Source organism: Oncorhynchus gorbuscha, linkage group LG18 (genome assembly GCF_021184085.1).
Source record: "Oncorhynchus gorbuscha isolate QuinsamMale2020 ecotype Even-year linkage group LG18, OgorEven_v1.0, whole genome shotgun sequence".
NCBI classification, from domain to species: Eukaryota; Metazoa; Chordata; class Actinopteri; order Salmoniformes; family Salmonidae; genus Oncorhynchus; species Oncorhynchus gorbuscha.
In genome coordinates this window covers 62,185,584-62,212,721 of record NC_060190.1, presented here as the reverse complement: position 1 = coordinate 62,212,721, position 27,138 = coordinate 62,185,584, and the positions used below count along the sequence as shown (strand labels likewise).

At 41.0% G+C, this 27,138-nt stretch overlaps 2 protein-coding genes across 4 annotated transcripts; one reads left to right on the top strand and one right to left on the bottom strand.

Moving 5' to 3' along the window:
• Positions 1 to 2,260: 2,260 nt before the first annotated feature.
• On the bottom strand, positions 2,261 to 18,945 carry zgc:113054 (uncharacterized protein LOC541322 homolog). Its single transcript, XM_046312401.1, has 11 exons — positions 18,545 to 18,945; positions 16,831 to 17,020; positions 16,650 to 16,741; positions 16,322 to 16,554; positions 15,786 to 16,022; positions 15,623 to 15,697; positions 15,220 to 15,436; positions 13,991 to 14,199; positions 13,269 to 13,341; positions 8,579 to 8,696; positions 2,261 to 3,212 (listed from the first exon to the last, which is right to left on the bottom strand). The coding sequence occupies exons 1-11, from the start codon at positions 18,558 to 18,560 to the stop codon at positions 3,017 to 3,019; spliced, it is 1,656 nt and encodes a 551-aa protein (XP_046168357.1). The 5' UTR covers positions 18,561 to 18,945; the 3' UTR covers positions 2,261 to 3,016.
• Positions 17,770 to 27,138, top strand: LOC124003813 (2-epi-5-epi-valiolone synthase-like). 3 transcript variants are annotated; one of them, XM_046312405.1, is made up of 5 exons: positions 17,770 to 17,868; positions 24,974 to 25,613; positions 25,836 to 26,072; positions 26,357 to 26,609; positions 26,723 to 27,138. In XM_046312405.1, exons 2-5 carry the CDS (start codon positions 24,987 to 24,989, stop codon positions 26,806 to 26,808), a joined length of 1,203 nt encoding a protein of 400 aa, XP_046168361.1. In that variant the 5' UTR covers positions 17,770 to 17,868; positions 24,974 to 24,986; the 3' UTR covers positions 26,809 to 27,138. The 3 variants fall into 3 exon arrangements, with proteins under 3 accessions (XP_046168361.1, XP_046168359.1, XP_046168358.1); XM_046312403.1 differs by having other exon boundaries at positions 17,782 to 17,889; XM_046312402.1 differs by lacking the exon at positions 17,770 to 17,868 and adding an exon at positions 20,482 to 20,768.

The window sequence follows — 27,138 nt, the reverse complement described above, 5'->3', positions numbered from 1 at the left end:
AGTGGTCAAAAATAAACAGTAATTGGACCTTTTACCTACTAGAGTTCTGACGCTGTTAAAATTGACAGAGGCTTTTATTGTGTAAATTGTCTTTCAACACTATCAAGGTACTTGGTCCCCCATTTTCTACTCACTACCCTTCCTAATTTTGATAAACGTATGGTATGACCACAATAAAGGATGAATGAGGTGATTTAATTGTATTTACATCAGTGAAATAGTCTTTATTGACCTGTTTAAAGTAAAAAGGAAAATTATTTTAAATAATCGATTTTGTCCACACTTCATTGACACAATGGGTCATGTAGACCTACTGTTGTAAGAACCTTAGTTCCATTAATAAAGGCTATACATTTCATTTTCAAATATCTCACTCACTACACTAGGGCTGATGCATGATAAAATACATCAATAAAAGGCTATTGATGTTGTCAAATGTTAATATGCCATCTATAAACCCTGACGTACTCTCTCACCCAGATACAGGCTGTGCTCCGCTCTGTGTCGTCTCCTCCTGTTGTCGCATCGACCCAGGGCTACTCACGATTTCCTTCTGCTGTAAAATGTTGCATTCCAGGACAAACATGGACATTAATCAAAGTTGATTTGAAGTTTCGAGGGCACAAGTGCTTTTGTGCTGAAGAACTCTTTAGCACAACACCGGCATTTTCGCGGGCCTCGCTACTGAGCGTAATTGCAGCACAAGGAGGTCATAAATAATGTATTCAAGATCACTTACACCTCATGAAGCAAGCCATAGGTTTGGAGAGATCACATTTTCAGCTCAAAATACAGAATTTGGATCGTGGCTGCGCTTTCCAGGGAAAACAAGATCTTCAAAAAGGGCTTTGAAACCGTTTAGAGCAATAGAAAACATAATAACATCAAAACAGTTGAGACTGAATTATGCTGTGAATAAACTCCTGACTAAAGTGTGGTGTTGTAGGCAGCAGTACAGAGGATGGAGTTTAACATCTTGCTGTGAATGCTACAATAGTTATGCCTTAAAAACTATAGGCTACACTTTAATGAATTGACAAAATGATACACCTACTGTATGCATGACCCCAGTCGACCTGTGTTTAGGTACAACTAATGGAAAACCACAACTTAAGTTGTTAACTGACATATAAATGTTTGTCTTTAGTTAAGATTAAGACAGTAGATTACAATCAGAACAGTTATTCCCAACATAAACTGTGTAGATACCTGCATAACAATTACTATGAACCTCGACAATTACTCACCTCATCTCTTGGCAAGCAGTAGCAACAGATGAATATACAGTAATGACATGTTTCATACATTGGAAATGTAACTATTTGTTTCATTTTAATTGAAAGTACTGTACATTGCATTTTCTCAACATTTCACCACAGATTCATTCCCATGTCCAGCTGTTTGCACACTAGAATTGCGGATGTCATTTCAATCATAATTTCCTCACATAAACATATAGCAGACCCTTTGTTGCTACCCTCGGATAATGGCAAATAATGTTCTTGATAACCCCACATTCAAACAGTGATTATCCTGTATACTGAAAGGTAGAAAACAGCACATATCTGTAGCTCCCCATCTCTAGACTGCCCCTTGGTGGCCATCTGACAAAATGCCTAACTAATATTCTACTCTCGTTATATTAAGATGTTTATTAGGTCATTCTGGATAAATTCTTACATTCACTGTTTACAGAAATCACAGTTCTGATATTGTCCTGTGAGGAAGTTGTGTCTATCTAACATGCAGGTTTAATATGTCTTCTACATTAAATCCAACTGAAATGCAGAGATCGTCAGATCTTTCCATATCTAAACGGGATCCTCTCACTCACTAGCCCGGTTAATAAGGGACCCCATTATGTAAATCTGAGTATGGCCACTGATAGTGAGAAGTTTCTCACACAAACAAGCACCGTCTCATTGCATGGATGGTGCTAATTGGACACTCCTTTGGTATAATTGCAGTGACTAAGGCCGTGCCCTCAGCTAACCTCCTTTAAGCATTGTTTTGCAGTACAAAAACAGTACAGGGAGCAATTAAGATGTGGATTGTAAGCACCACTTGGGGGACCAATCAGCAAAACCATGAGAGAAGAGCTGAAGGAGGGGGGTACACTATGGTACCCGGAGAAACACAACCATCCCAGGACTGTCAAACAGGGAGTTATTACACATTTATATGCATAGAATGTCTAGTTAGCTTTGAAACCATATGTGTTCAGTATGTAGTCCCCATAAGGAAAGGATTAGTTACAATATTAAGTTTGATATTGTTTATTTTATAAACAGACTGTATTTCGTACAGTATCTTGTCATACACATCTCAGTACTTTCTACTATGCCCAACCCATCTTTCACAATCTAATATCCAGTACGTACTGCACTTGCACAGTAGAAAGCAGCATGCATTCAGTGTATTAAAATCTTGAACTATGAACCCGTTTCAAGTACTCTTCACTTACGAAACAAATACCTCTGATGGGGCAAATGGTGTCAAAACCTGTTTATAAGAGTCACTCACAGATTCCAGCGTGAAAAATGTTTCTGTATAAAAACACAGATGTCCAAAGGATAGCACCATGTAGAAGGCATAAAGAGGATTTGCGACAAAGTGTGCATTTCTGTCAAGAAAATGATAGGGATATGAAAGCACAACTGTGTGGAAATGTCCCTTTTATGTGAAGACTACTATATGAAACTGTAAAATAATCTCCAATCTGACATAATGGTAAACCAGGGAGGTAATCACTCTGACCTAATCTCTGTTACTCTAGTCTTCCCTGTGGAGATCAGTCACAGTGGTCGCCACAGGAGGCTGATGAGGGGAGGACGGCTCATAATAATGGCTGGAATGGAGTGAAATCAAACACATGGAAGCCAAGTGTTCCATATCATTCCATTCCAGCCATTACTATGAGTCAGTCTCCCTAATTAATGTGCCACCAGCCACCTGCGGTGGGTGTCTATTCCCAAGAGTGAACCAAGAGTGGGAAAAATTAAGCTTCTCCCTCTCTCTACCACAGACTTTGCCCACCCTCTATGACTAAGTTATGCCCTGTCATGTAGTCGGAGGCGTCAGATGCCAAGTAGACCACTGCAGCTTGCAGGTCTGTCACTAGAGCCAGTCGTCCAGCAGGGATATCTGACAGCCAGCGCTGCACCAGAAGCCTCAAACTCTCCGAGTGGATGAGAGGGGTGTCAACAATCCCCCTGAAAAGAAAAAGGGAGACAGAGATGGAGGGAAAGAGAATTCGGAGACATCAGACTTCAAAGCCAGGAGTGACAGCAGTGTGGCGTTTCAGAGCCACGACTTTAGTAACCAAAATAAAATAATAAATAAACCCAATTACCCTTCAGAAAAAGGGTACATCTCTGATGATATTTACAGTGGGACGCGTGGTGTTAAAGGGTACATCTCTGATGATATTTACAGTGTGACGCGTGGTGTTAAAGGGTACATCTCTGATGATATTTACAGTGGGACACGTGGGGTTAAAGGGTACATCTCTGATGATATTTACAGTGGGACACGTGGGGTTAAAGGGTACATCTCTGATGATATTTACAGTGGGACACGTGGGGTTAAAGGGTACATCTCTGATGATATTTACAGTGTGACGCGTGGTGTTAAAAAAGGGTACATCTCTGATGATATTTACAGTGGGACATGTGGTGTTAAAAAAGGGTACATCTCTGATGATATTTACAGTGTGACGCGTGGTGTTAAAGGGTACATCTCTGATGATATTTACAGTGGGACATGTGGTGTTAAAGGGTACATCTCTGATGATATTTACAGTGGGACATGTGGTGTTAAAAAAGGGTACATCTCTGATGATATTTACAGTGTGACGCGTGGTGTTAAAGGGTACATCTCTGATGATATTTACAGTGGGACGCGTAGTGTTAAAAAAGGGTACATCTCTGATGATATTTACAGTGGGACACGTGGGGTTAAAGGGTACATCTCTGATGATATTTACAGTGGGACGCGTAGTGTTAAAGGGTACATCTCTGATGATATTTACAGTGGGACGCGTAGTGTTAAAAAAGGGTACATCTCTGATGATATTTACAGTGGGACGCGTGGTGTTAAAGGGTACATCTCTGATGATATTTACAGTGTGACGCGTGGTGTTAAAGGGTACATCTCTGATGATATTTACAGTGGGACATGTGGTGTTAAAAAAGGGTACATCTCTGATGATATTTACAGTGTGACGCGTGGTGTTAAAGGGTACATCTCTGATGATATTTACAGTGGGACGCGTAGTGTTAAAAAAGGGTACATCTCTGATGATATTTACAGTGGGACACGTGGGGTTAAAGGGTACATCTCTGATGATATTTACAGTGGGACGCGTAGTGTTAAAGGGTACATCTCTGATGATATTTACAGTGGGACGCGTAGTGTTAAAAAAGGGTACATCTCTGATGATATTTACAGTGGGACACGTGGGGTTAAAGGGTACATCTCTGATGATATTTACAGTGGGACGCGTAGTGGGACGCGTGGTGTTAAAAAAGGGTACATCTCTGATGATATTTACAGTGGGACGCGTAGTGTTAAAGGGTACATCTCTGATGATATTTACAGTGGGACGCGTAGTGTTAAAGGGTACATCTCTGATGATATTTACAGTGGGACGCGTAGTGTTAAAAAAGGGTTAATCTCTGATGATATTTACAGTGGGACGCGTAGTGTTAAAGGGTACATCTCTGATGATATTTACAGTGGGACGCGTAGTGTTAAAAAAGGGTACATCTCTGATGATATTTACAGTGGGACGCGTGGTGTTAAAAAAGGGTACATCTCTGATGATATTTACAGTGGGACGCGTAGTGTTAAAGGGTACATCTCTGATGATATTTACAGTGGGACGCGTGGTGTTAAAAAAGGGTTCATCTCTGATGATATTTACAGTGGGACGCGTGGTGTTAAAAAAGGGTACATCTCTGATGATATTTACAGTGGGACGCGTAGTGTTAAAGGGTACATCTCTGATGATATTTACAGTGGGACGCATAGTGTTAAAGGGTACATCTCTGATGATATTTACAGTGGGACGCGTAGTGTTAAAAAAGGGTACATCTCTGATGATATTTACAGTGGGACACGTGGGGTTAAAGGGTACATCTCTGATGATATTTACAGTGGGACGCGTAGTGGGACGCGTGGTGTTAAAAAAGGGTACATCTCTGATGATATTTACAGTGGGACGCGTAGTGTTAAAGGGTACATCTCTGATGATATTTACAGTGGGACGCGTAGTGTTAAAGGGTACATCTCTGATGATATTTACAGTGGGACGCGTAGTGTTAAAAAAGGGTACATCTCTGATGATATTTACAGTGGGATGCGTGGTGTTGAAAAAGGGTACATCTCTAATGATATTTACAGTGGGAGGCGTGGTGTTAAAAAAGGGTACATCTCTGATGATATTTACAGTGGGATGCGTGGTGTTAAAAAAGGGTACATCTCTGATGATATTTACAGTGGGATGCGTGGTGTTAAAAAAGGGTACATCTCTGATGATATTTACAGTGGGACGCGTAGTGTTAAAGGGTACATCTCTGATGATATTTACAGTGGGACGCGTGGTGTTAAAAAAGGGTACATCTCTGATGATATTTACAGTGGGACGCGTAGTGTTAAAAAAGGGTACATCTCTGATGATATTTACAGTGGGACGCGTGGTGTTAAAAAAGGGTACATCTCTGAAAATATTTACAGTGGGACGCGTAGTGTTAAAGGGTACATCTCTGATGATATTTACAGTGGGACGCGTGGTGTTAAAAAAGGGTACATCACTGATGATATTTACAGTGGGACGTGTAGTGTTAAAAAAGGGTTCATCTCTGATGATATTTACAGTGGGACGCGTGGTGTTAAAAAAGGGTACATCTCTGATGATATTTACAGTGGGACGCGTAGTGTTAAAAAAGGGTACATCTCTGATGATATTTACAGTGGGACGCGTGGTGTTAAAGGGTACATCTCTGATGATATTTACAGTGGGACGCGTGGTGTTAAAAAAGGGTACATCTCTGATGATATTTACAGTGGGACGCATGGTGTTAAATGACTGGCACGTCGCAGGAAGCACCACCGGGTACGACAGGACCCTAGGTATAATTTGCCTTCAGGAGCCTGTACATTATCACTTTCTCTGCGTCTCCTTGCCTGATATGTGCTTTAGCTGGTTTGATTCTCAGGCATTGTGCTTGAGTGGCATTTAAAAGAAACAGGTATGTTGGTACTATAGTGATTAGTACTATAGTACTATAGTGATTAGTACTATAGTACTATAATGATTAGTACTATAGTGATTGGTACTATAGTGATTGGTACTATAGTGATTAGTACTATAGTACTATAGTGATTAGTACTATAGTACTATAGTGATTAGTACTATAGTACTATAGTGATTAGTACTATAGTACTATAGTGATTAGTACTATAGTACTATAGTGATTAGTACTATAGTACTATAGTGATTAGTACTATAGTACTATAGTGATTAGTACTATAGTGATTAGTACTATAGTACTATAGTGATTAGTACTATAGTGATTAGTACTATAGTACTATAGTGATTAGTACTATAGTGATTAGTACTATAGTACTATAGTGATTTCCTCCTCTGAGACTTAGGTACTTTCATGTTTAGACAATGCTTGTGTCAGCATTAATCTATCATGAGCAATGATTTTCTCTCCACCTATTGAAATATATCATTTGGATAAACGTGTCAACACAGCTGTGTCTAATGTGAGACGACTTCAGGCTTTTCACACAATCATTATGAAAGTAACTAAAAGCTTCACGGTCAACTCATCTTTAGCCCGTCCCCGACATGTTAGGCATGCAGTATTCCTGGCTGTGCCTTGATACAAATTCCAACATTTGGATAAATTAGCGGCTCCAAGAAGCATGTGACACCTTGGTTAACATATTCCACCTCAATTATATTTCTCTTCAGCGCCCTGTTATCTGGAACCTTTCCTGGCAATCAGAGGTGCTGTTTTCCCTCAACCAATTTTCTAGATAATGCAGCTTATCACCGGCGCGGCTAAAGTTGCCAATGAAATCAGGCTGCAGTCAACCTCGCACTCGCTAATTGTGTCCCTTTTTTATGCATATTTACTGACTGTCACTTCTATGAAATCAGCGCCCCATTGAGACAGCCAGTTAGAAGGGGGAAAGAATTGCTTCTTTGCAAATTCAAATGAGCAAACAAGCTGTCGATAAATAAAGCAGAGTGGGCCCTTTGTTCTGGGTGTGGTGACGGGCCCCGTATGCCGAGCCACCGGACGGATTCGCTGGGGCTAAGGGATGCTCGACTTAACACACACACACACACAGCGCAGCGAAGAGTGTTCCTCTGTTCTCTTCTTCACCGCCGCACAGCTTCACAGACAACTAGATACAAACAATGTGCTATTGTTGTGGAGACACTTGGAGTGAGGATGCTCATTTGATTTCCTAATTGAATATAACAATTAGAGCAAGTGTTTGTTTGATTCCTCCCTAAAGACGCCATCTAATTAAGCCTGAGCACATTGTTTGAGGGCTTAAATGGAACTTTTACAATGGAGGAAAACACTCAATCGCTTCTCATCATTACTGTTCTTGGCAGCTCAACAAATAGCAATACATACTGAACAAAAATGTAAAGTTTCATGTTTCATGAGGTGAAATAAAAGATCCCAGAAATGTTCCATATGCACAGAAAGCTTTTCTCTTTTGGTTACATCCCTATTAGTGAGCATTTCTTCTTTGCCAAGATAATCCATCCACCTGACAGGTGTGGCATATCAAGAAGCTGATTAAACAGCATGATCATTACACAGGTGCACCTGGTACTGGGGAAAAAAGGCAACTCTAAAATGTGCAGTTTGGTCACACAACACAATGCCACAGATATATCAAGTTTTGAGGGAATGTGCAATTGGCATGCTGACTGCAGGAATGTCCACCAGAGACTTTGCTAGAAAAGTTCATGTTCATTTATCTACCATATGCTGCCTCCAAAGTCGTTTTAGAGAATTTGGCAGTATGTCCAACCGGCTTCACAACCGCAGACCATGTGTAACCACGCCAGCCAAGACCGGCTTATTCACCTGTCTGGGACCAGCTACCCCGACAGCTGATGAAACTGAGGTGTATTTCTGTCTGTAATAAAGCCCTTTTGTAGGGAAAAACTCATTCTGATTGGCCAGGCCTTGCTCCCCAGTGGGTGGGCCTTGCTCCCCATGTTTGCACCCCTGTCCAGTCATGTGAAATCCATAGATTAGGGCCTAATGATTTTCTTATATGAACTCTAACTCAGTAAAATCATTTAAATTGTTTAATGTTGCATTTATATTTTTGTTCAGAATAGATGGGCTTGAAGTCCATGGACAGTTTGTATGTGTACATTCTTAAATCAAAGTTAGGATTGAAATTTTAAAAAGTATTTGTGATGTGTGAACTGTTGTGGCATGGCGATACAGATAACATCTGACATTGACACTATAGGCCTATTCTGAAGCTAGGCCATTTAATAAAACTAACATTTGGGACACAAACTTACGGTGAGATGCAGTTAACTCGGACCCCTCTGTCAATCCACTCTGTGCCAAGTGTCTGTGTCAGTTTGACCACTCCTGCCTTTGAGGTGTTGTAGGCAAGCTGCTTCTGTGGATGGGGCACTGCAGAGGGGACAAATCAAGTCAAGTAGTATTGGTCCAACTACACACTGCATAGGTTTATGTATATATTTGATCTGTATTTTTGTCCATCACTTGTTTTAAACTAAACTTGAACTAATTAAAACACATACAGTTAATTCCTGAGAGTTTTTATACACCTTGACTTATTCCACATTTCATTGTGTTACAGGCTGAATAAAAAATGGATTAAATAATAAAAATTACCCTCACCCATCGACACACAATGTCCAATAATGAAAAAGTAAAAACATGTTTTTAGAAATGTTAGCAAATGTATTGAAAATGAAATACAAAAATATCTCATTTACATAAGTATTCACACCCTTTTGCTATGACACTCCACATTTTGCTCAGGTGCATCCAATTTCCTTTGATCATCTTTGAGATGTCACTACAACTTGATTGGAGTCCACCGGTGGCCAATTAAATTGTTTGGACATGATTTAGAAAGGAACACACCTATATAAGGTCCCACAGTTGGCAGTGTACAATATATATATATATACAAAAGTATGTGACCATACCTTCAAATGAGTGGATTCGGCTATTTCAGCCACACCCATTGCTGACAGGTGTATAAAATCAAGCACACATCCATGCAATCTCCATAGACAAACATTGGTAGTAGATAAGCCTTACTGAAGAGCTCAATGACTTTCAACGTGGCACCATCATAGGATGCCACCTTTCCAACAAGTCAGCTCGTTAAATTTCTTCCTTACTAGAGCTGCCCTGGCTGGTCAACTGTAAGTGCTGTTTTTGCTAAGTGTAAACGACGGAGCAACAATAGCTCAGCCGTGAAGTGGTCGGCCATAGAAGCTCAAGGAACGGGACCACCGAGTGCTTAAGCATGTAAAAATGGTCTCACTACCATGCTCCAAACTGCCCCTGAAAGCAACATCAGCACCAGCACTGTTTGCCGGGAGCTTCATGAAATGGGTTTCCATGGCCGAGCAGCCGCACAGAAGCCTAAGATCACCATGAGAAATGCCAAGCGTCGGCTAGAGTGGTGTAAAGCTCACCGCCATTGGACTTTGGAGCAGTGGAAACGCATTCCCAGGAGTGATTAATCACGCTTCACCATCTGGCAGTCCGACGGACAAATCTTTGTCAGAGCAGAAACTATACCATGAATTGTGTTGAGGCATATATCTGGGGAAGAGTATATAACAAATACTAGTGTTGAAAGTTTCCAAAAGCACAGTGGTCTCCATCATTGGGAAATAAAAAAAATATGGAACTACGCATACTCTGCCTAGAGCTGGCCGTCCTGAGCAACTGGGCAAGAAGGACCTTGGGAGGTATTCAAGAACCCAATGACCACTCTGACAGAACTACAGAGTTTGTTGGCTGAGATGGGAGAGCCTGTCAGAAGGACAACTTCTGAGAAAAATATACGACAGCAGCGCCTGGAGTTTGCAAAAATGCATGTGAAAGACAGAGCACAAGGCAAAAGATTCTGTGGCCTGATGAGACAAAAATGTAACTCTTTGGCCTGAATTCAAAGCACTGGAGAAAACCAGGCACAACAGACAAATCCTTGATAAGAAGCTGCTTCAGAGTGAAACGACCTTAGACTCGGGAGAAGATTTACGTTCCAATAGGACAATGACCCAAAGCATACAGCAAAAGCAATGCTGGAATAGCTTCAGAACAAGAAAGTGAAAGTCCTTGAACGGCCCAGCCAATGCCCAGACTTGAATCCTAAGACTTGAAGATTGCTGTTCACCGCCTCTCCCCATCTAACTTAACAGAGCTTGTGAAAATCTGCAAGAAAGAACGGGAGAAAATCCCCAAACCAGATGTGTAGAGTTTATACAGACATACCTGAGACGACTCAACGTGTTATCACCATCAAAGTTGCTTCTACAAAGTATTGACTCAGGGGTGTGAATAATTATGTAAATGTTTTCATTTTCAATTAAATTTGCTAACATTTCTAAAAACATGTTTTCACTTTGTCATTATAGGTTATTGTGTGTAGATGGGTGGGGAAAAATCAATTTCATCCATTTTGAATTCAGGCTGTAACACAACAAAATGTGGAATAACCATATAAACTGCACTCAAAGTCCACATTTACATTTAAGTCATTTAGCAGACGCTCTTATCCAGAGCGACTTAAAAGACAAACCTTACCCCTCTAATAACCATGAAACACACACTACAATGTAGACTTTCTCTGAGAGTAATTATTTTTCTTAACCTTTATTTAACTAGGCAAGTCCGTTAAGAACAAATTCTTATTTACAATGACGGCCTACCCCGGACGACGCTGGGCCAATTGTGCACCTCCCTATGCTACTACCAATCACGGCTGGATGTGATACAGCCTGGATACGAACCAGAGATTGTAGTGACGCCTCTTGCACTAAGATGCAGTACATTAGACCGCTGCGCCACTCGAGTACCCCTGCATAGGATTTATTTCTTCATTTCAATCATAACTCAGCACCCTGGTTTCTATTGCATGCTACATGAAAACACCTCCATTAGGTACTTGGGACCCTGTGGATAAAGCCATGTCAAAATAATTGCTTGTAATGTCCAGTTACGCACCATCTTCAGCAACAAAGGCAACACACCATTAGTTTGCCTTGACCATCACAGATGCTGCACACTGCATGGGATGCTTGGACAGCGGCTAATTTCCCTCTGGTTGATTAATCATCACAGGGAAGCCTCCAAGTTACATACAACTTTAGTAGTTAACCTCGTCGCCCCTTGATCTCACTGCCAAATTGCTTCGGTCGGAACAGAGATGATAAATATGACACAGCTGCAGAGAGGCAGGGGCTGGTCCTGGGGAGACAGAGTGGACAGGAGATTCACGGTCCCTCGTTTGTTTAGAAAGGAACAGAGCTGATGTGAGGAGAGAAGAGGGTGGAGGATGCTTCCATGATGGAGTGAGGAGGAGGTGCAGGCCCTTGGGTAGGACCCCGGCCTTGGAGGAGAGGAGGAGCACGTGAGGAGGAGCAAAGCCCAGGGCTTACACCCAGACTGAAGGTGAAAGCCGATTTATCAGGACAGGAAACACAGCTAAAAAAGCCTAACAGTGCTAATCCTCACTGAAGACCTGATGATACAGCTTCAAAATACTGTTCAAAACAGGCCTTCATCCTTCAAATAAACCTGCATTGATGTTTTCCGTCTTTAAGAGCAGTAATCCTTAGAGAGGGAGAAAGAGAGCACTGTCTAAAATCCTCTAACATCCCCCCTGCTACATATTGCCCATTCTAAGTGGGGGGAAACGAGCCCTTTTCATCACAGGCCTACACATACTCAAGTCCTCAGGACAGATAGGAAGTAAAGATGGTACACAGGCTGAATGAGCGTGCCGCTGACATGATTCTCTCTATCCTCCTTAGTCAGGTCAAATACTTTACATCTACTCTCCAATACAGCTTTGTTAGCATGCCAAAAATGCTCTTCCTTTGTGTGGCCTAACATCATTCTCTTCAAATGTACAGGGGAGGGGAAAAACACATTTTATTCAGCAGATGGACAAAAAGCTGTCATTGTTCAATTAAAATACACATTCACGGCTGCTTGTTGGTACCCTACTTGGCTAAAACAGGTCCCCTCTGATTATTCATTATGACAATACTGTAACAGATGTCCAGACCAATAAAGTCAATTCCTGCAGGACTGTGCGGAACTGAGTAATTGATCACTTTTTTTTGTAGCCATCCTCTATTTACCAGCATGGCCCTGTTTTACAGATTGCCCCTGCAGTTGGTACTCAGGCCCATATGTCACAGCAGTTTATTGGCGATGACTATACTGCTGATGAAGTGTTACTGTTTCTCTGGAGGAACCTGTAGGATTTACACTGGGCTGGGAATAACTCCCATTTCACAATGCACTTAGTCAAATGTAAAAGCATCTGCTGCTTAAACACAGCCCTTTACAGAGGCAGGCAGGGTTGTTGCACAGGAAATCTTTTACATGCTGGACCTCAGGTTTCCTTACTAACACATCCTCCCTAGAGCTCAGGAGATGGATGTTTATTATGATGCAAAAGTGCCTTGATGAGCAGCAATCACAACTAACTGTGTTTGCAGCGGGAGAATAATGTGGGTGGATAAATCACAATAGCATTGTCCTGAATAAACAGTTATATGGTGAAGATTAGCAGTATTAGCAATTATACTTTAAAAAATAAAAATAGATTGCATTTGTGAAATGGGTCACCATGTTTCCTCCTCTGTCACTTTAAGTTCACTAAAGTACACTGAAATGGCAAGACTGTAGAATACCAAGCCCATTGAAGTCGTTTCGCAACGCTACAGAAACAAACCGTATCCAATTATGTTCAGGTGCACAAAATCACTGTGATGAGTATTACATTACTGTACTTCTCAGTGTACTATAGGAGACATATCAATGCAGCAACAAAGCTCAGGTCATTATTCTTCATTTGACTCACCATTCCTCATTGACTCACCATTCCTCATTGACTCACCATACATGGAGATGAAAGGAAGACATTCTCCCTCTAAAACTTTGATGAAATCTAAAGGGAACATACAGGATAGAATATTCACTCACCTATTAGACTGGCCATGGACGCTGTGTTAATAATATTCCCATATCCTTGCTTCAGCATCACACGACCTACAGCCTGAGGCAAGAATTCAGGGAGAATGGACACATATTAGAAACATTCATCACACTTTTAGTATTGACACCCTGTGTGTACACTTTTCATTATTATTCATACTTACTCATAGACCCTAACTCAAACTCTCATATATTCCATGTGTAATTTACACGTCATTCCCCCCCAAAACAATTAGACGTGTAAACTCAAATGCAAACAACTGTACATGTTTCCCATTTTCCAGACACTTCTGCCACTGGTATGACCCTCTGAGTAATGAAATAGATCACACAGGCCTACAGTAGCATACTAGCCTAGGCTGCCAATAGTGGGCTCTAGATCTGCACTATCGTCTTGGATTGATGTGCCCAACCGTTAATACACTTGTGTCCCCCGTGGACCGGCTCGTACATAAAGCATCCTGCAGTCAGGCTGCAAAGGCATTATTTTCCTCTTTAACAAGCTTTAATGACGGGCAGTTGGGGGAGAATTTGAAAAATATGTTTTAATTTTTAAAAATCCAACACCATTTCACACTGCATTCAGCCGGTCCACTGGGGACACAAGTGTATTACCAGCTGGGCACATCAATCCTAGATGATAGTGCAGATCAGGCATCCCCTATAAGTGGCCTAGGCTTACAACAGAATACAGTAGAGGAATCACACACCTGACAACACATGAAGGTCCCCCTCAAGTTGACATCAAAGGTTTGGTCCCACTCTTCCAGACTGGTGTCTTCACTGGCTGAGTTCATGTTGATCCCTGCGTTGTTGCATGCTATTTGGATCACTCCCCATTTGGACACAATGCTGTCAATCATCCTCTCAACATCTAACGATTTGCTGACGTCAGCAGTAATCGCAATGCAATTTATCCCTGGATTAAAAAGCAGTGGCAATTTAAAATGCAATAATAGGCAAGGTCGAAATTATTGATATTATTACTATTTTGTGTCTTCATATGCAAAATATGGTGCCATGTGGTGCAGATTAAAGTTTTGTCTGAAAATATAATATAATCAGATTACAATATACAACAGGGATAATGAACTAGATTCAGCCGATGGTTTCTTGACCGGAAGGTCAGGGGGTCGGAACATAATTACAAATCATTTGTAGACTACAAAGTGACCGCAAGAAGCCAAATATACAGATATAATATTTCACTAAAACAATAATTCAAACCTGGCTTACAATCACATACACTGAGTGCACAAAACATTAGCAACACCTGCTCTTTCCATGATAGACTGACCAGGTGAAAGAAATGATCCCTTATTGATGTCATGTGTTAAATCCACTTCAATCAGTGTAGAGGAGGGAAGGAGACAGGTTAAAGAAGTATTTTTAAACCTTGCTACAATTGAGAAATGGATTGTGTGCGTGTGCCATTCAGAGGGTGAATGGGAAAGACAAAGATTTAAGTGCCTTTGAATGGTGTATGGTAGTAGGTGCCAGGCGCACCGGTTTGTGTTAAGAACTGCAACGCTGCTGGGTTTCAGCCAACTTGACACAACAGTGGGAGTCAGTATGGGTCAGCAACCCCGTGGAACGCTTTCGACACCTTGTAGAGTCCATGCCCTGATGAATTGAGGCTGTTCTGAGGGCAAAAGCGAGGGGTGCAAATTCAATATTAGGAAGGTGTTCCTAATGTTTTGTACACTCAGTGTAGCGTATATCTCTCTATTATGCGTGGGGGTATTTTTACATAATGTCCAACAATAATAAAATAAAACAATTCAAATCTTGGGCCGCTTGTAGGGGAACAATGATGTACAGTATTTCCTTGACTTTTCCCTGACAGTAGAGCACCATCTGCTGGTAATACATGGAAGGTTAATATGAAAATCCAACATTGTGACAATCATAGTGGTGTGTGCTAATGCCAAAGCCTTACCTTTCAGTGTGAGCTCCTCTGCCACGCCCTCTGCCTTCCCTTGGTCCAGGTCTACCACAGCCACTTTGGCACCAGCCTCTCCTAGGGCATGTGCGAACGCCCTGCCTATACCTTGGCCTGCCCCCGTCACATAGGCCACCCTGCCGTCCAGACGCATCCGGTCCAGGATCGACCTCCCGTTCAAGCCCCGGAATACCTCATCGTCTGTTACCTTGCTCTGAGACAGGTCACACACAAGTGAGTTATAAGTGTGGAGGGAAAAGTCTGTATGAGCTTTTAAGTACTGTAAAGTCACCATTTGACTCATGGTAGTAACTACAGCTGTCAACAATGATAGTCATTTTCTTTTCTGTTTAGCATGGGCACTAAGTGTGGTTCTGACTGAGGATGTGTCACATGTTACCTGTGTGCCTTCACATGCTGTTGCCATGGGTACTCTGCGGATGATACTGATGCCATCTCTGAGGGGGACAATGACCTTACAAAAAGAAAAACCTTCTTTACTAACACAGGAGTAAACACCCAGTAATAATTAGACAGATTACAAGCCATGTCTCTCCACTCACCTGCTCCACACGAAGATCACTCTTCACAAACTGGTTAAAATCTCGAAGCGCCAGCCCGTTGACATCAGCGGTGTCCTTTAGGTAGACCTTAGCCTTGAACAGAGAGTTATCCACACATATCACACCACTCAGCCGTAGGAGGTTGTGGTCCAGGATGAACTTGTAGTAGTTGATGTAGTTGTTCTTGTCTGCGTCGATAAAGACCATGTCAAACTGCTCGCCTGCTGCAGCCAGATCCTTTAAAAGAGACAATATTATCAGAGAACCGGACCATTCACTGTCAATGAGCTAGATACACTGTATCAGTGTATAGCCTTTTACTTAGGTATAATGGTTGTTATATATATATATATAATTGGCTATTTATTGTACTCATATTTATTACACTTACAAATAGTTTTGTTACTTTAAGTGATTTGGTTTGCATTGTATATGCATGTAACTATATAACGTGGTTATTATGCAAGTAGACTAACATGTGTAATCACTGCAGCCTAAACTTAATCAATGTAGTTACACAACACGTAGTTAGTCACCTTCAAGCTATCCATGGCAGAACCAATCTTCACTGTTATCTTCTTGCCATGTGGAGACCTGTCAAATATGGGCTTAGCAAATTCTTTAAGATATTGCTCAATCTCACAGGCAACCAGTGACCCATCCTCGGGCAGTCCTTCAGCCATTGAGAGAGCACCATACCCTGTGAACATGCCTATCTCTAGGATCCTCTTGGCTTTACTCATGTGAACCAGCATTTTCAGAGTCTGGCCTGCCAATGAAACATCAAGACAAATATTTAGCACTACTTAAATATGTATCTCTAACCAAGCATCTACACAACTGTACCCAATAGAGATGTCTCACCTTCCACATGCCCAGTGATGCACTCTTTTGGAAGCCGAAACTGAGTCTTGCCGTCCTCGAATACTTTATCCCAGTCGTGTTCCATCGTTTTCCTACACATCCGCATGGGATTAAGTAAGAATGTGCATCAGAAAGCATCCATGTGAACTGTGTCTGTGGGACGGACAAGAGAATTACTCACTGATACAGCTCAGCGAGAGGTGCACTTTCCTGGCTGCTCATTTTCTCCAGGTAGCCGTCCAGACCACACGCTATGTCCAGGGCCTTCTGTAGGTTGACCCTCAGTTCCTCTGGAATGTTGGCATTGCTATCTGCTATCTCCTTGGCTTTGTTTAAGAAATCCACCATGAACTCCATCGGGGTGTCAGAGACTGCAGAGAACACAAGACCAAAACTGTACACAAGCCTATACAGTATAGGCCTAATGAGTACAGTAGGCTATTATACTAATGAACAATTCGAGACAGTGATACAGATAATGAGTGACATTATAATAATATGGAATTCCAATGGTATAAAGTACTTAAGTAAAAAATACATTAAAGTACTGCTTAAATAATTTTGGGGGGGTATCTGTACTTTAATATATATTTGAGAACTTTTACTCCATTACATTCATAAGAAAATTATGTACTTTTTACTCCATACATTTTCTCTGACACCCAAAAGTAATTGTTAAATATGGAATGTTACATATGATACGCACTTATCAAGAGAACATCCCTGGTCCTCCCTACTGCCTCTGATCTGGCGGACTCACTAAACACAAAAGTTTTGTCTGTAAATGATGTTGGAGTGTTGGGAGCGTGCCCATGGCTATCCGTGAATAAAAAAATATATTTGTGCCGTCTGGTTTGCTTCATGTAAAGAATGTAAAAGTATTTATACTTTTACTTTTGATACTTAAGAATATTTTAGCAATTACATTTACTTTTTATACTTAAGTATATTTAAAACCAAATACTTTTATACTTTTACTCAAGTAGTATTTTGCTGTGTGACTTTTTACTCAAGTGACAGTTGGGTACTTTTCCCACTGGACAATTCAGACTACTCTGTCATTACATAACTATACCACTAGATGGACATACAGCTCTAGGAAGTACGGATGAGCCCAATAAATAACTGCAACAGACGGGGTTATAAGTGTATGTTCCTAGAGATGCGGTAAAGATGTCAATGGAACTCGACCAAAACCATGGATATGCCATCGAAACGCGTGGGTGAAAGATGCCTTATGGTACCTCATACATTTAGGCTATTGTTTATGTGTATTTCACAATATGTTAATGTAAAAAATCGGAGTAAACTGCTTGTATAGATGTGAACCCCAATACATGTTAATGCCATCGTCACCAATCAACTACAATACAGTTCAAAACTAGACTTACCACCACCGATTTCTGTATGCTAGCGATACTACAAACGGGAGTTAGGAAACTAGCATTAATCATTCACTTATTCTAAACCTGAAAAGGGACCAATTCTAAATGTTATGCAGCGAAAACAACCACATACGTTCAAATCGGATGTTAGTAACTACATTGTGGGAATGTTACAATACATCAATCTTGACGAATCTCCACTTTGTTATATCAGATTTGTTCAATATGCGCCAATCCGGGGTCCCCACGGCTGCGTCCATGCATTGACCTCTTAACCACATCTAGCTAGTCCTATATGTAGGTTATTTAATTTAATTACAATTAATATAAATAAGGTTTAGTTTTATAATGCACAAATAGTGGATTATTACGAATATACTATTTAAGTGTCCTATGATCTTTCCAGTTGATGTTCCCCGCGACATTCTCCTGCAACTAACAAGCCCAACCACATTCATTCTTTCGAGCTTCTGCAATCATAGCTAGTTCTGTGAAAAAGACCCGACATACCTTTGGCGGCCTGCATGGTGACTTTCCACGGCGTTCGTAATACAAAATACACAACAAGTTGTCAAATCACAAAGGGCGACTGGCAAAGCAGCTGTCTGTCTATCTATATAGCTTAACCCCGTTTCAGTTGTGTAAATGTATCTTTACTGATGGCTTACGAAACTCCCCAAAATAAACTCCTAGTTTCCCACACAGTAGTTCCGCCCACGTGTCCGTTGACCTGTAAGATCTGTCTATCGATGTCAAACTTTTTGTGTAAACCTTTCGCGACAACGTTTTTTCGGGTCGTTTTACTGTCTTCACATCACGTGGGCGCAAACCGTATAACACAGCTATGTCTAATGGAGCTGACCTTCAGCCAAGTCAAGCGCCACGATATCTGTCCAGCTCAGGCATCCAGACGTTAAAAAGGCCACTTGTGTAATGAAAGAAAAATACAAATGGTTTCCATCATGTCTACACTTTTGTCACGAGGTGCTGAAGTGTTAAAATGAGCCATGTAAAATGTGAAATCATTCAACTGTTAAAATAAAATAGAATGGATTCTTAGCTCAATACAAAGACATGAATGATCACTTTACTTCAAGAATGTGCATATTTTGCATATCATTATCATACATTTACTCTACAAAAAGTTGATCTTAAACTTTCATCTTGGCTCATCCTAGACTGACATCTGCTTTTTTTGTCAGCTGTATGTTTTATTACTCTTTATTTTCAGGTGTAGGATCTTAATTTGATTACCCTGTTGCTGGACAACTTTACTCCAATGATTGGTGCATTTGAGGTTTAAAAATACTTCTGAAGTTTGTAATTTCCACTTTGAAATGTCAAACCTGGTTTATTTTTTATTATCAAAATGGCAATTAATTATAATCCACATTTCCTGTAGGCTTATATTCCTGCTGTAGCAAACTGGCTCAAATTGTTTTTTTGTACATTTATTTAACTAGGGCAGTCAGTTAAGAACAAATTCCTATTTACAATGACAGCCTAAGAGCAGTGGGTTAACTGCCTTGTGCAGAACAACAGATTTTTACCTTTACCAGCTCAGGGATTTGAACTAGCAACCTTTCAGTTACCAGCCCAACATTCTAACCACTAGGCTACCTGCTGCCCCAAATTAAGATGCTACATGTATATTTACTCTTCAAACAGAACACCAGGAACTCACCAGATGTGCTCAGATGAAAAATGGTCAATTGAATGTTGACCTCTGACAACATCCATCCAGTGCCACAAACAACTACTTTGTCTTGTAACTGTTGCATACCTGTGTCCAGTATGTTAAGTAGCCTAGGAGGCTACGCAATTGAACATACCACAATTCAACTAAACAAAAATGTTTTTTTTTCTTACAGTCAATTTGGTACACACAAAAAAAGGGGTAGGCTAATGCTGATATATATAATATCCATAGCCTTTTTCGCATGTTCATCAGTGACTGATAGCACATTTTCTGCACAAGAAGCAAGTCTGATGCAGGCTCCCCCAGTAGGCTAAATACACACCCTTATCAACCCTTATCAATTATCCCAGAATTGTACATGTAACTTTGCAATACATGTGTATCTTTTACAAATGTATTTATCTTGCTCTTATTTCTTGAGTGAAATAAAACAAATACTTGACATATAAACATACAGTATGTGCGTACATTAACAAATGGTCTATGTTTATTGATGTGGAGTCAGAGGTTTTTTATTAAGTAGCCTAAATATGTTTTACATTAAAAAAATGTAGGCTAATAAATTATATAGCCTATTGTGGGGGTGGGGGAATCCCTCTTTACATAATTCTATAGTTTCATTACATCACTCTCAAAAATTGTGTAAGGATCATGCTGGGGCACGTGCTACACAATGGTTTTGGCTACACTTTCATAAGCACACTGGAAATACTTGCTCCTCCCCTGGCAGAAGTGAAGTGATCTGCTGTCGAGGATATATGTATATATACAGAGTAATGAGAGGTGAACATTATGCTCCATTAGGTTACTTGTCTCTGCATCGGTCACTCATTAGCTTCCAATACACAAATATATCAAGATGTCACTTGATGCAAACACTGGGAAGACACATGTGGAAGAGCCACTGGAATGCAACAATATTGCAGTAATAAAGAAGAACGAGTTTCACTTAGTTCAAGTCAAGGGCACATGGAAACGCAAATCGGGAAATAAATTGAATAAAAATATAAAGGGTCGAGTATCAGCTGCTAAAATGTGAGTAAAACTTGTGTTAAAATATAATTAAGGGATGCAATTGATTCTAAATAAATTAAAACGTTATGCAAAATATAAGGTTTGTGCACATTATCGTCATATATCTAAATTAGTTTTCTTGATGTTAACATGCTTTATTTTATTAGACCCTCTAGCTAGACTTTAAGTAATAAAATAAGTAGCCTCCCACTGGGCAAAAACTTGTTTTCACATCATTTCAACAAAAATATTCAATGTGATGACGTGTAATCAACGTGGAAAACTGATTGGATTTGCAAAAAGTCATTAATAATGGAATTTCGTAATTTTTTCAACCAACTTTGAACCTAAATCCAATGGCATGGTGAAATTATTTTGCTTTTCACATTAGTTGACAACTGAACCATATGTAAATCAAAACTAGATGTGTTGAACTGACATTTGTGCCGTGGGCTTGCACAAGACTTGACTTGTGTGATTGGGAATGGCTCATAGGACCAGGAGCCTATCCCATGTTTCTGTAATGTGAGGCATTTTGATGTACAAGCACACCAACTGGACAGGACACTAGTGTCGTGTCTTTGGCTATGCCGGATTAAGTGATATGACATGTTATTCTATAAAATAATTTCTCCGTAATTAATATTACCTAATTGAGCTAATCATGTAAATGTAATCAACTAGAGAGTCGGCACCACACAATAATATTTATAGAGCTGTTATCTTCCGAATAAACTCTTAAAGACCTAGTAATATTTTACATCAATAGCAGTCAATATTAACCGTCATCTTAATTCAGTCTCATCTGAAAGTTGTACATTCTTGGTTATCTGCACGAACCCTGGCTCTCAAGTTGAACCAGCAATACAAAATTGGGTTTAATTATTTATTTACTATTCAAATCAAATGTATTTATAAAGCCATTCGTACATCAGCTGATATCTCAAAGTGCTGTACAGAAACCCAGCCTAAAACCCCAAACAGCAAGCAATGCATGTGCTTAAGCACGTTGCCTAGGAAAAACTCCCTAGAAAGGCCAAAACCTAGGAAGAAACCTAGAGAGGAACCAGGCTATGAGGGGTGGCCAGTCCTCTTCTGGCTGTGCCGGGTGGAGATTATAACAGAACATGGCCAAGATGTTCAAATGTTCATAAATTACCAGCATGGTCAAATAATAGGTCTGGGACAGGTAGCACATCCAGTGAACAGGTCAGGATTCCATAGCCGCAGGCAGAACAGTTGAAACTGGAGCAGCAGCACGGCCAGGTGGACTGGGGACAGCAAGGAGTCATCATGCCAGGTAGTCCTGAGGCATGGTCCAAGGGCTCAGGTCCTCCGAGAGAGAGAAAGAAAGAGAGAATTAGAGAGAGTATACTTAAATTCACACAGGACACATTTACTAAATACCTAACTAATCACACAGAATTACACATACACATCATTAAATCAAAATTATAAATTACGTCATAAAGGAAAACATCCCTAGCGGGCAGAACAGATGTGACAGCTTGTTACACAAAAGAAAAGGGGCGGGTTTGAGTGAAAGAGCGGGAAGACTGAGTTTCAGGAACAAAGGGCGAAGCTGTGCTATCGTAAATACAGTATCTTATGCATTCTAAATTACCGCCCATTTGGAAAAGGAAAATGCAATAAATATTTACTCTGAGCTGCGCTTCGGTAGGTTGGTGGTAGATGGAAGGCCGTGTTGCCCAACCGAGTCCTTCGTCCTTTGAAGAATGTTCAGCTGGTAAATTGAATACGTTGTAGTAACATCATTGTGTGGTAGACGGGATACTCTGTCTGTTCCTTCCTTACCCTCGTTTGCAGCGGCTGTGGCTAACTCAACGGCTAGGAGGTATCACTTCTGTAGTGAATAAGAGTTCAAAGTTCATACCATTCGCAACAAAAACTCACGCTGATGTTGGCTTTATTCTGTAGTTATTATCTGAACCATTCTGACATCGGACCGTTGTCCTCACATCCTCGGAACAGGAGGTTATATTGTCGTCAAGGGCTTATAATTTTGAATAATTTCATATTCAAACATTTAAATTGAACAACAATTCCATGTGAAAGTGTAGACTTACTGTAGAGTTTATGTCATCTTATCATTGATGAGAATGTCTCAGATGACAACCGAACTGACATCATATTCATTAAGTACCACCGCATATGTTCAATTGGTCGGATTACCAGAATATAGTGCATTTCCCCCCCAACTTCTGATGTTCCCAGAATCTCTATGTTAACCAAAGAGTTTTGCAAATGTAACATCAGTAGGGTAGAGAGAGGAAAAAGGGGGGAGAGGAATTTATGACTGTCATAAACCTACCCCCAGGCCAACATCATGACACTAGTCTATCGCAGGGCCTTACCCCCCCCCCCCCCCCAATGTATCTCCTTAATACTGAGTGCCAAGCAGAGACTCATCTGGTCCCATTTTTACAGTCTTTGTCATAAGCCTGAGATCCAGGGCCGGTGCCAGAACAAATCAGTTGGATGGGCCTGTTTTTTCATGGGACTTCCGGTATTTTGAATTTTGTTAATGGCTGTTATAATGAAGACCGAAGGCAGCTAGTGAGTTTCAAGTTTGTGGAAGCTTACAATTTACCCTACAATTTTACTTATCTGCGTGCCAGTTATGATTATTTTTATATGCGCATTTTCGTAACGTTTTAGTTTCTCAAAATTATTGTCACGTGGTTAATCATACAAATATGAATTAAAATGGTTAAAATCAAAACGTTAAAATTAAACTAATGCAAGAGCACCAGCCTTTGCCATATGGACACATTGATAGTCTACACCATGATCCATTGGTGGCTAAAGAAATGAGTGCATGGAACTCAGAGATAGCCTATAAGCCAATGCAGCACTAGGCCTATAACTTACATCTTCATCTAAGTAAAATACATAGGCCTAAAGACAACAAATAAAAACATTAGAACCTATCCTGATAAAATGCACGTTCTTTCAATTTGCATGCCTATGTCTCTCCCTTTCTGTCTGTCTTGACTTGAGCTATAACTAGTGAAGTGCAACATTGTATCAACTCAGCAGGTTGGCTTGCTCTCCCTCAAAGTTATCAGGACAGAGAAACCACACTCATGCTCATTGCTCACATGGAGCACTCTGACAAAACTCCTAAATTATGTTTATGAAATAAACCAAAACTTGTTTCCTACAAGTGTAGCAGGTTGTGAACTCTGCAAACAACATTTGCACTCTGAGAATGAGAACAGTAAATGAATGTAACCAAATGACGGGATTAACGGTACATTTACTAAGCATGTCTTCGCCACACACCCCTCCCCTTTATCTTGTCTCAACATTTTAAATTATACTCAAGACACATCATCTTCACATTTTACATGCTTTTCACTGACATAAGCGACTCAATAATCAGCTAGGCTTTTTGCAACGTACTCTGCCCAAATGGCTGGCTTTCCTAATAGGCATAGGCCTATGCACTTGTGATTTGAAATAATCCACAGCAATTTTTTTAAAGAAGCTAATGATCCTCTATGGCTAAGTCATTCTCTCTAGTAAAGTATTTTGACTGGAATAATTATATCATTTTGGCAAAACATCAATTTACTTTAGGGAAATCCAGCATCCGAACAGTGCACTGTTCACCCACCAACTTTCCCTTCTAATTCACAAGTGGCTGAAACCAGAGATCTGTGTATAATGACGAGATGCTCATGTCTCCACCCTAACAATACAAATCGTTGTCCCAAAGGTGGGAATGCAGGCAACAAGCTTAGGTCTGCATATTTGCCCATAGAAATGCATTGGGTTTATTTAGTCCCTTTATTTAGCCCTCTCACTTGGCCTCTTCCTCTCTGCTGAAACTAGGGAGCACAACAGCGCCGCGGTGTCTTAGTATCTGATGCTGTCTGGACAGAAAACGTATAACATGCCATACTCCTTTTGTCCAGACAGCATCAGACACATGGTGACACAAAAGGAGACAGAAGGGCGCTGTTTCGCTCACTCGGATGCTTTATCTGAGATTGTTGAGTCTTTCTGTCATCTCGTGTCTCGGTCAAATATGATCAATATTTCAATATTTTATTTGGACGGGCAAGGATGGTACGGTAGACTTTCCACAGAAAGTGAAATTGTGTGAATTTACATTTATCCCCAGGCTTTGTTCTCTAAACATTTACTGTACATATTGTACTGTACATAAAATAATCTGACAAATATATCACGTTTTCCAGCTATGAGAGCACCATGGAGCAAGGCACCTCCTGGACAGTGGTAAGCCCCATCATCTTCACCTACAAGGTGACTGAGTCCCTGGGCCTGCTGGACCCCAGCAACGACACCCTGCTCCTGGGGCACATTAGGGACCCCCAGCAGCTGGAGGCCCTGAGGAACAGCATCAGCACCAAGCCCCTCAGGCGCTTCGTGGTCATGGACCAGACCGTCTACAACCTCTACGGCTGCCAGCTCACAGACTACTTTGAGGCCCATAATGTTCTCTACAGAATCCTGCCCCTGCCCACCACCGAGGAGAACAAGTCCATGGAGCTGGTGATGAGGATCCTGGAGGAGGTCCATAAATTCTCCCTGGACAGACGCACAGAGCCCATCATCGCCATCGGAGGAGGAGTCTGTCTGGACATAGTGGGCTTGGCGGCATCCCTGTACAGGAGACGCACCCCCTACATCCGTGTCCCTACCACCCTGCTCTCTTATGTCGACGCCAGCGTGGGGGCAAAGACTGGGGTGAACTTTGCCAACTGTAAAAATAAGCTGGGTGGCTACATACCCCCGGTGGCTGCTTTCCTAGACCGCTCCTTCATTCAAACTGTTTCTCGAAGACACATCTCCAATGGGCTGGCCGAAATGTTAAAGGTACAGTGGCAATGCCTGACAGCAACAGATATGAATTAGATATTGGACTGTACATGAACTTAAGATACAATGCTGTACTATTTGACTGCATACTATACTGTAGAAAACAATATACAGTACATCATCAGTCTTAGAGAATATGTTGATGCTCATTTAGCTCTGTAGATCTGGTTTTATGTACTGGTATTTAATGTAAATGTAATGTAGATGTGTGCTCTACAGATGGCCTTGATGAAACACAGAGGTCTCTTTGAGCTTCTGGAGACCAACGGCCGGTTCCTGTTGGACTCCAAGTTCCAGTCTGACAGCGGTCTTCAGGGGGACATCAAAGATGCTGCCTCCGTGTCCACACGCATGGCCATAGAAGCCATGCTAGAGGAGCTGGCCCCCAACCTGTGGGAGGACGATTTAGACAGACTAGTAGACTTTGGTCACCTTATCAGCCCAGAGCTGGAAATGGTACAGTACAACCAATTTTTACCACTTCACCTTAAATAACCACAAAGCCAAATAGTTCCATGAGCTACTGTATGTAACCGGGTTTGAACCAATATGTCATCATGCCATGTTTGTCACCTCCTGTTCCATTTTTAGTGTAACTATGTGCCAGATGAGCATGGTGTCAGGTTTACTCACACCTGTTTGTGTTAGTTAGCGGCAATAAACAGTGTGGCTATGAGTAATACTGCACTCTAGAGAGTTGTGCATGGATACAGTACTGAACGTTGAACTTCTTATTACAGAAGGTGCTCCCTTCCTTGCTGCACGGAGAGGCGGTGAACATCGATATGTCCTACATGGTTTATGTGGCCCGTGAGAGAGGCCTCATGACAGAGGAGGAGAAGCTGCGGATTATAGGCTGCATGGGGGGGCTGGAGCTGCCTGTGTGGCACCAGGACGTCACCATGGCACTAGTGCAGCACTCGCTTTGTGAGAGGCTGAAACACTCTGGTGGGCTGGTCAGGATGCCTCTACCCATTGGCCTAGGGCATGCAGGTAAAGAGACAGACATGTATTTTTCAGTTAGAGTTCAGCACATTAACAAAGATTAAAAATGCATATATTTTCAAAGCTGGTGTTAACAATCTCCTTTTTCTCTCCATCTATAGAGATCTATAATGACACAGGTGATGACACCCTGTACAGAGCGTTTGAGAAGTGGTGTGATGAGCTGCGACCAAGCGACCTGAACTAGTCCAAATATTTTGCATTACTGTAGATGATTTACTTTGAATGATTTAAATGATTAAAACAAGGATGTGGCATTTCTGCTTGACATGTTGACACAGATATCTAGAATGCTCAACAGTTGTTGTAGCTGATATTTGTTGGTGCTGTTGATTGTTCAGGTTGACTTGATTTGATAGAAAATTGCAAGCGATGTCTGGTCCTATTGAACAATACAGGCCCCTCACAGTTTTACTACTAAATGACAAAAAGGGAAATTCAAAACTTTATGTATGATGACGTTGTATTGCTATTGATGTTTTTGATGTCTCAAGTGTTCTCATTAAATCGTTTAAGA

Bases quoted from the DNA above. Each gene is read 5' to 3' on its own strand.
- zgc:113054 (XM_046312401.1), bottom strand. The intron at 15,437-15,622 runs GTAACATGTGAC...GACCTGTCTCAG, and splicing joins CAGCATGTGAAGGCACACAG to AGCAAGGTAACAGACGATGA. The intron at 8,697-13,268 runs GTGAGTGAATAT...TCCCCTCTGCAG, and splicing joins GTCCATGGCCAGTCTAATAG to TGCCCCATCCACAGAAGCAG.
- LOC124003813 (XM_046312402.1), top strand. From the start codon at position 20,593: ATGTCACTTGATGCAAACACTGGGAAGACACATGTGGAAGAGCCACTG. The intron at 25,614-25,835 runs GTACAGTGGCAA...TGTGCTCTACAG, and splicing joins GGCTGGCCGAAATGTTAAAG to ATGGCCTTGATGAAACACAG. The intron at 26,610-26,722 runs GTAAAGAGACAG...CTCCATCTATAG, and splicing joins CATTGGCCTAGGGCATGCAG to AGATCTATAATGACACAGGT.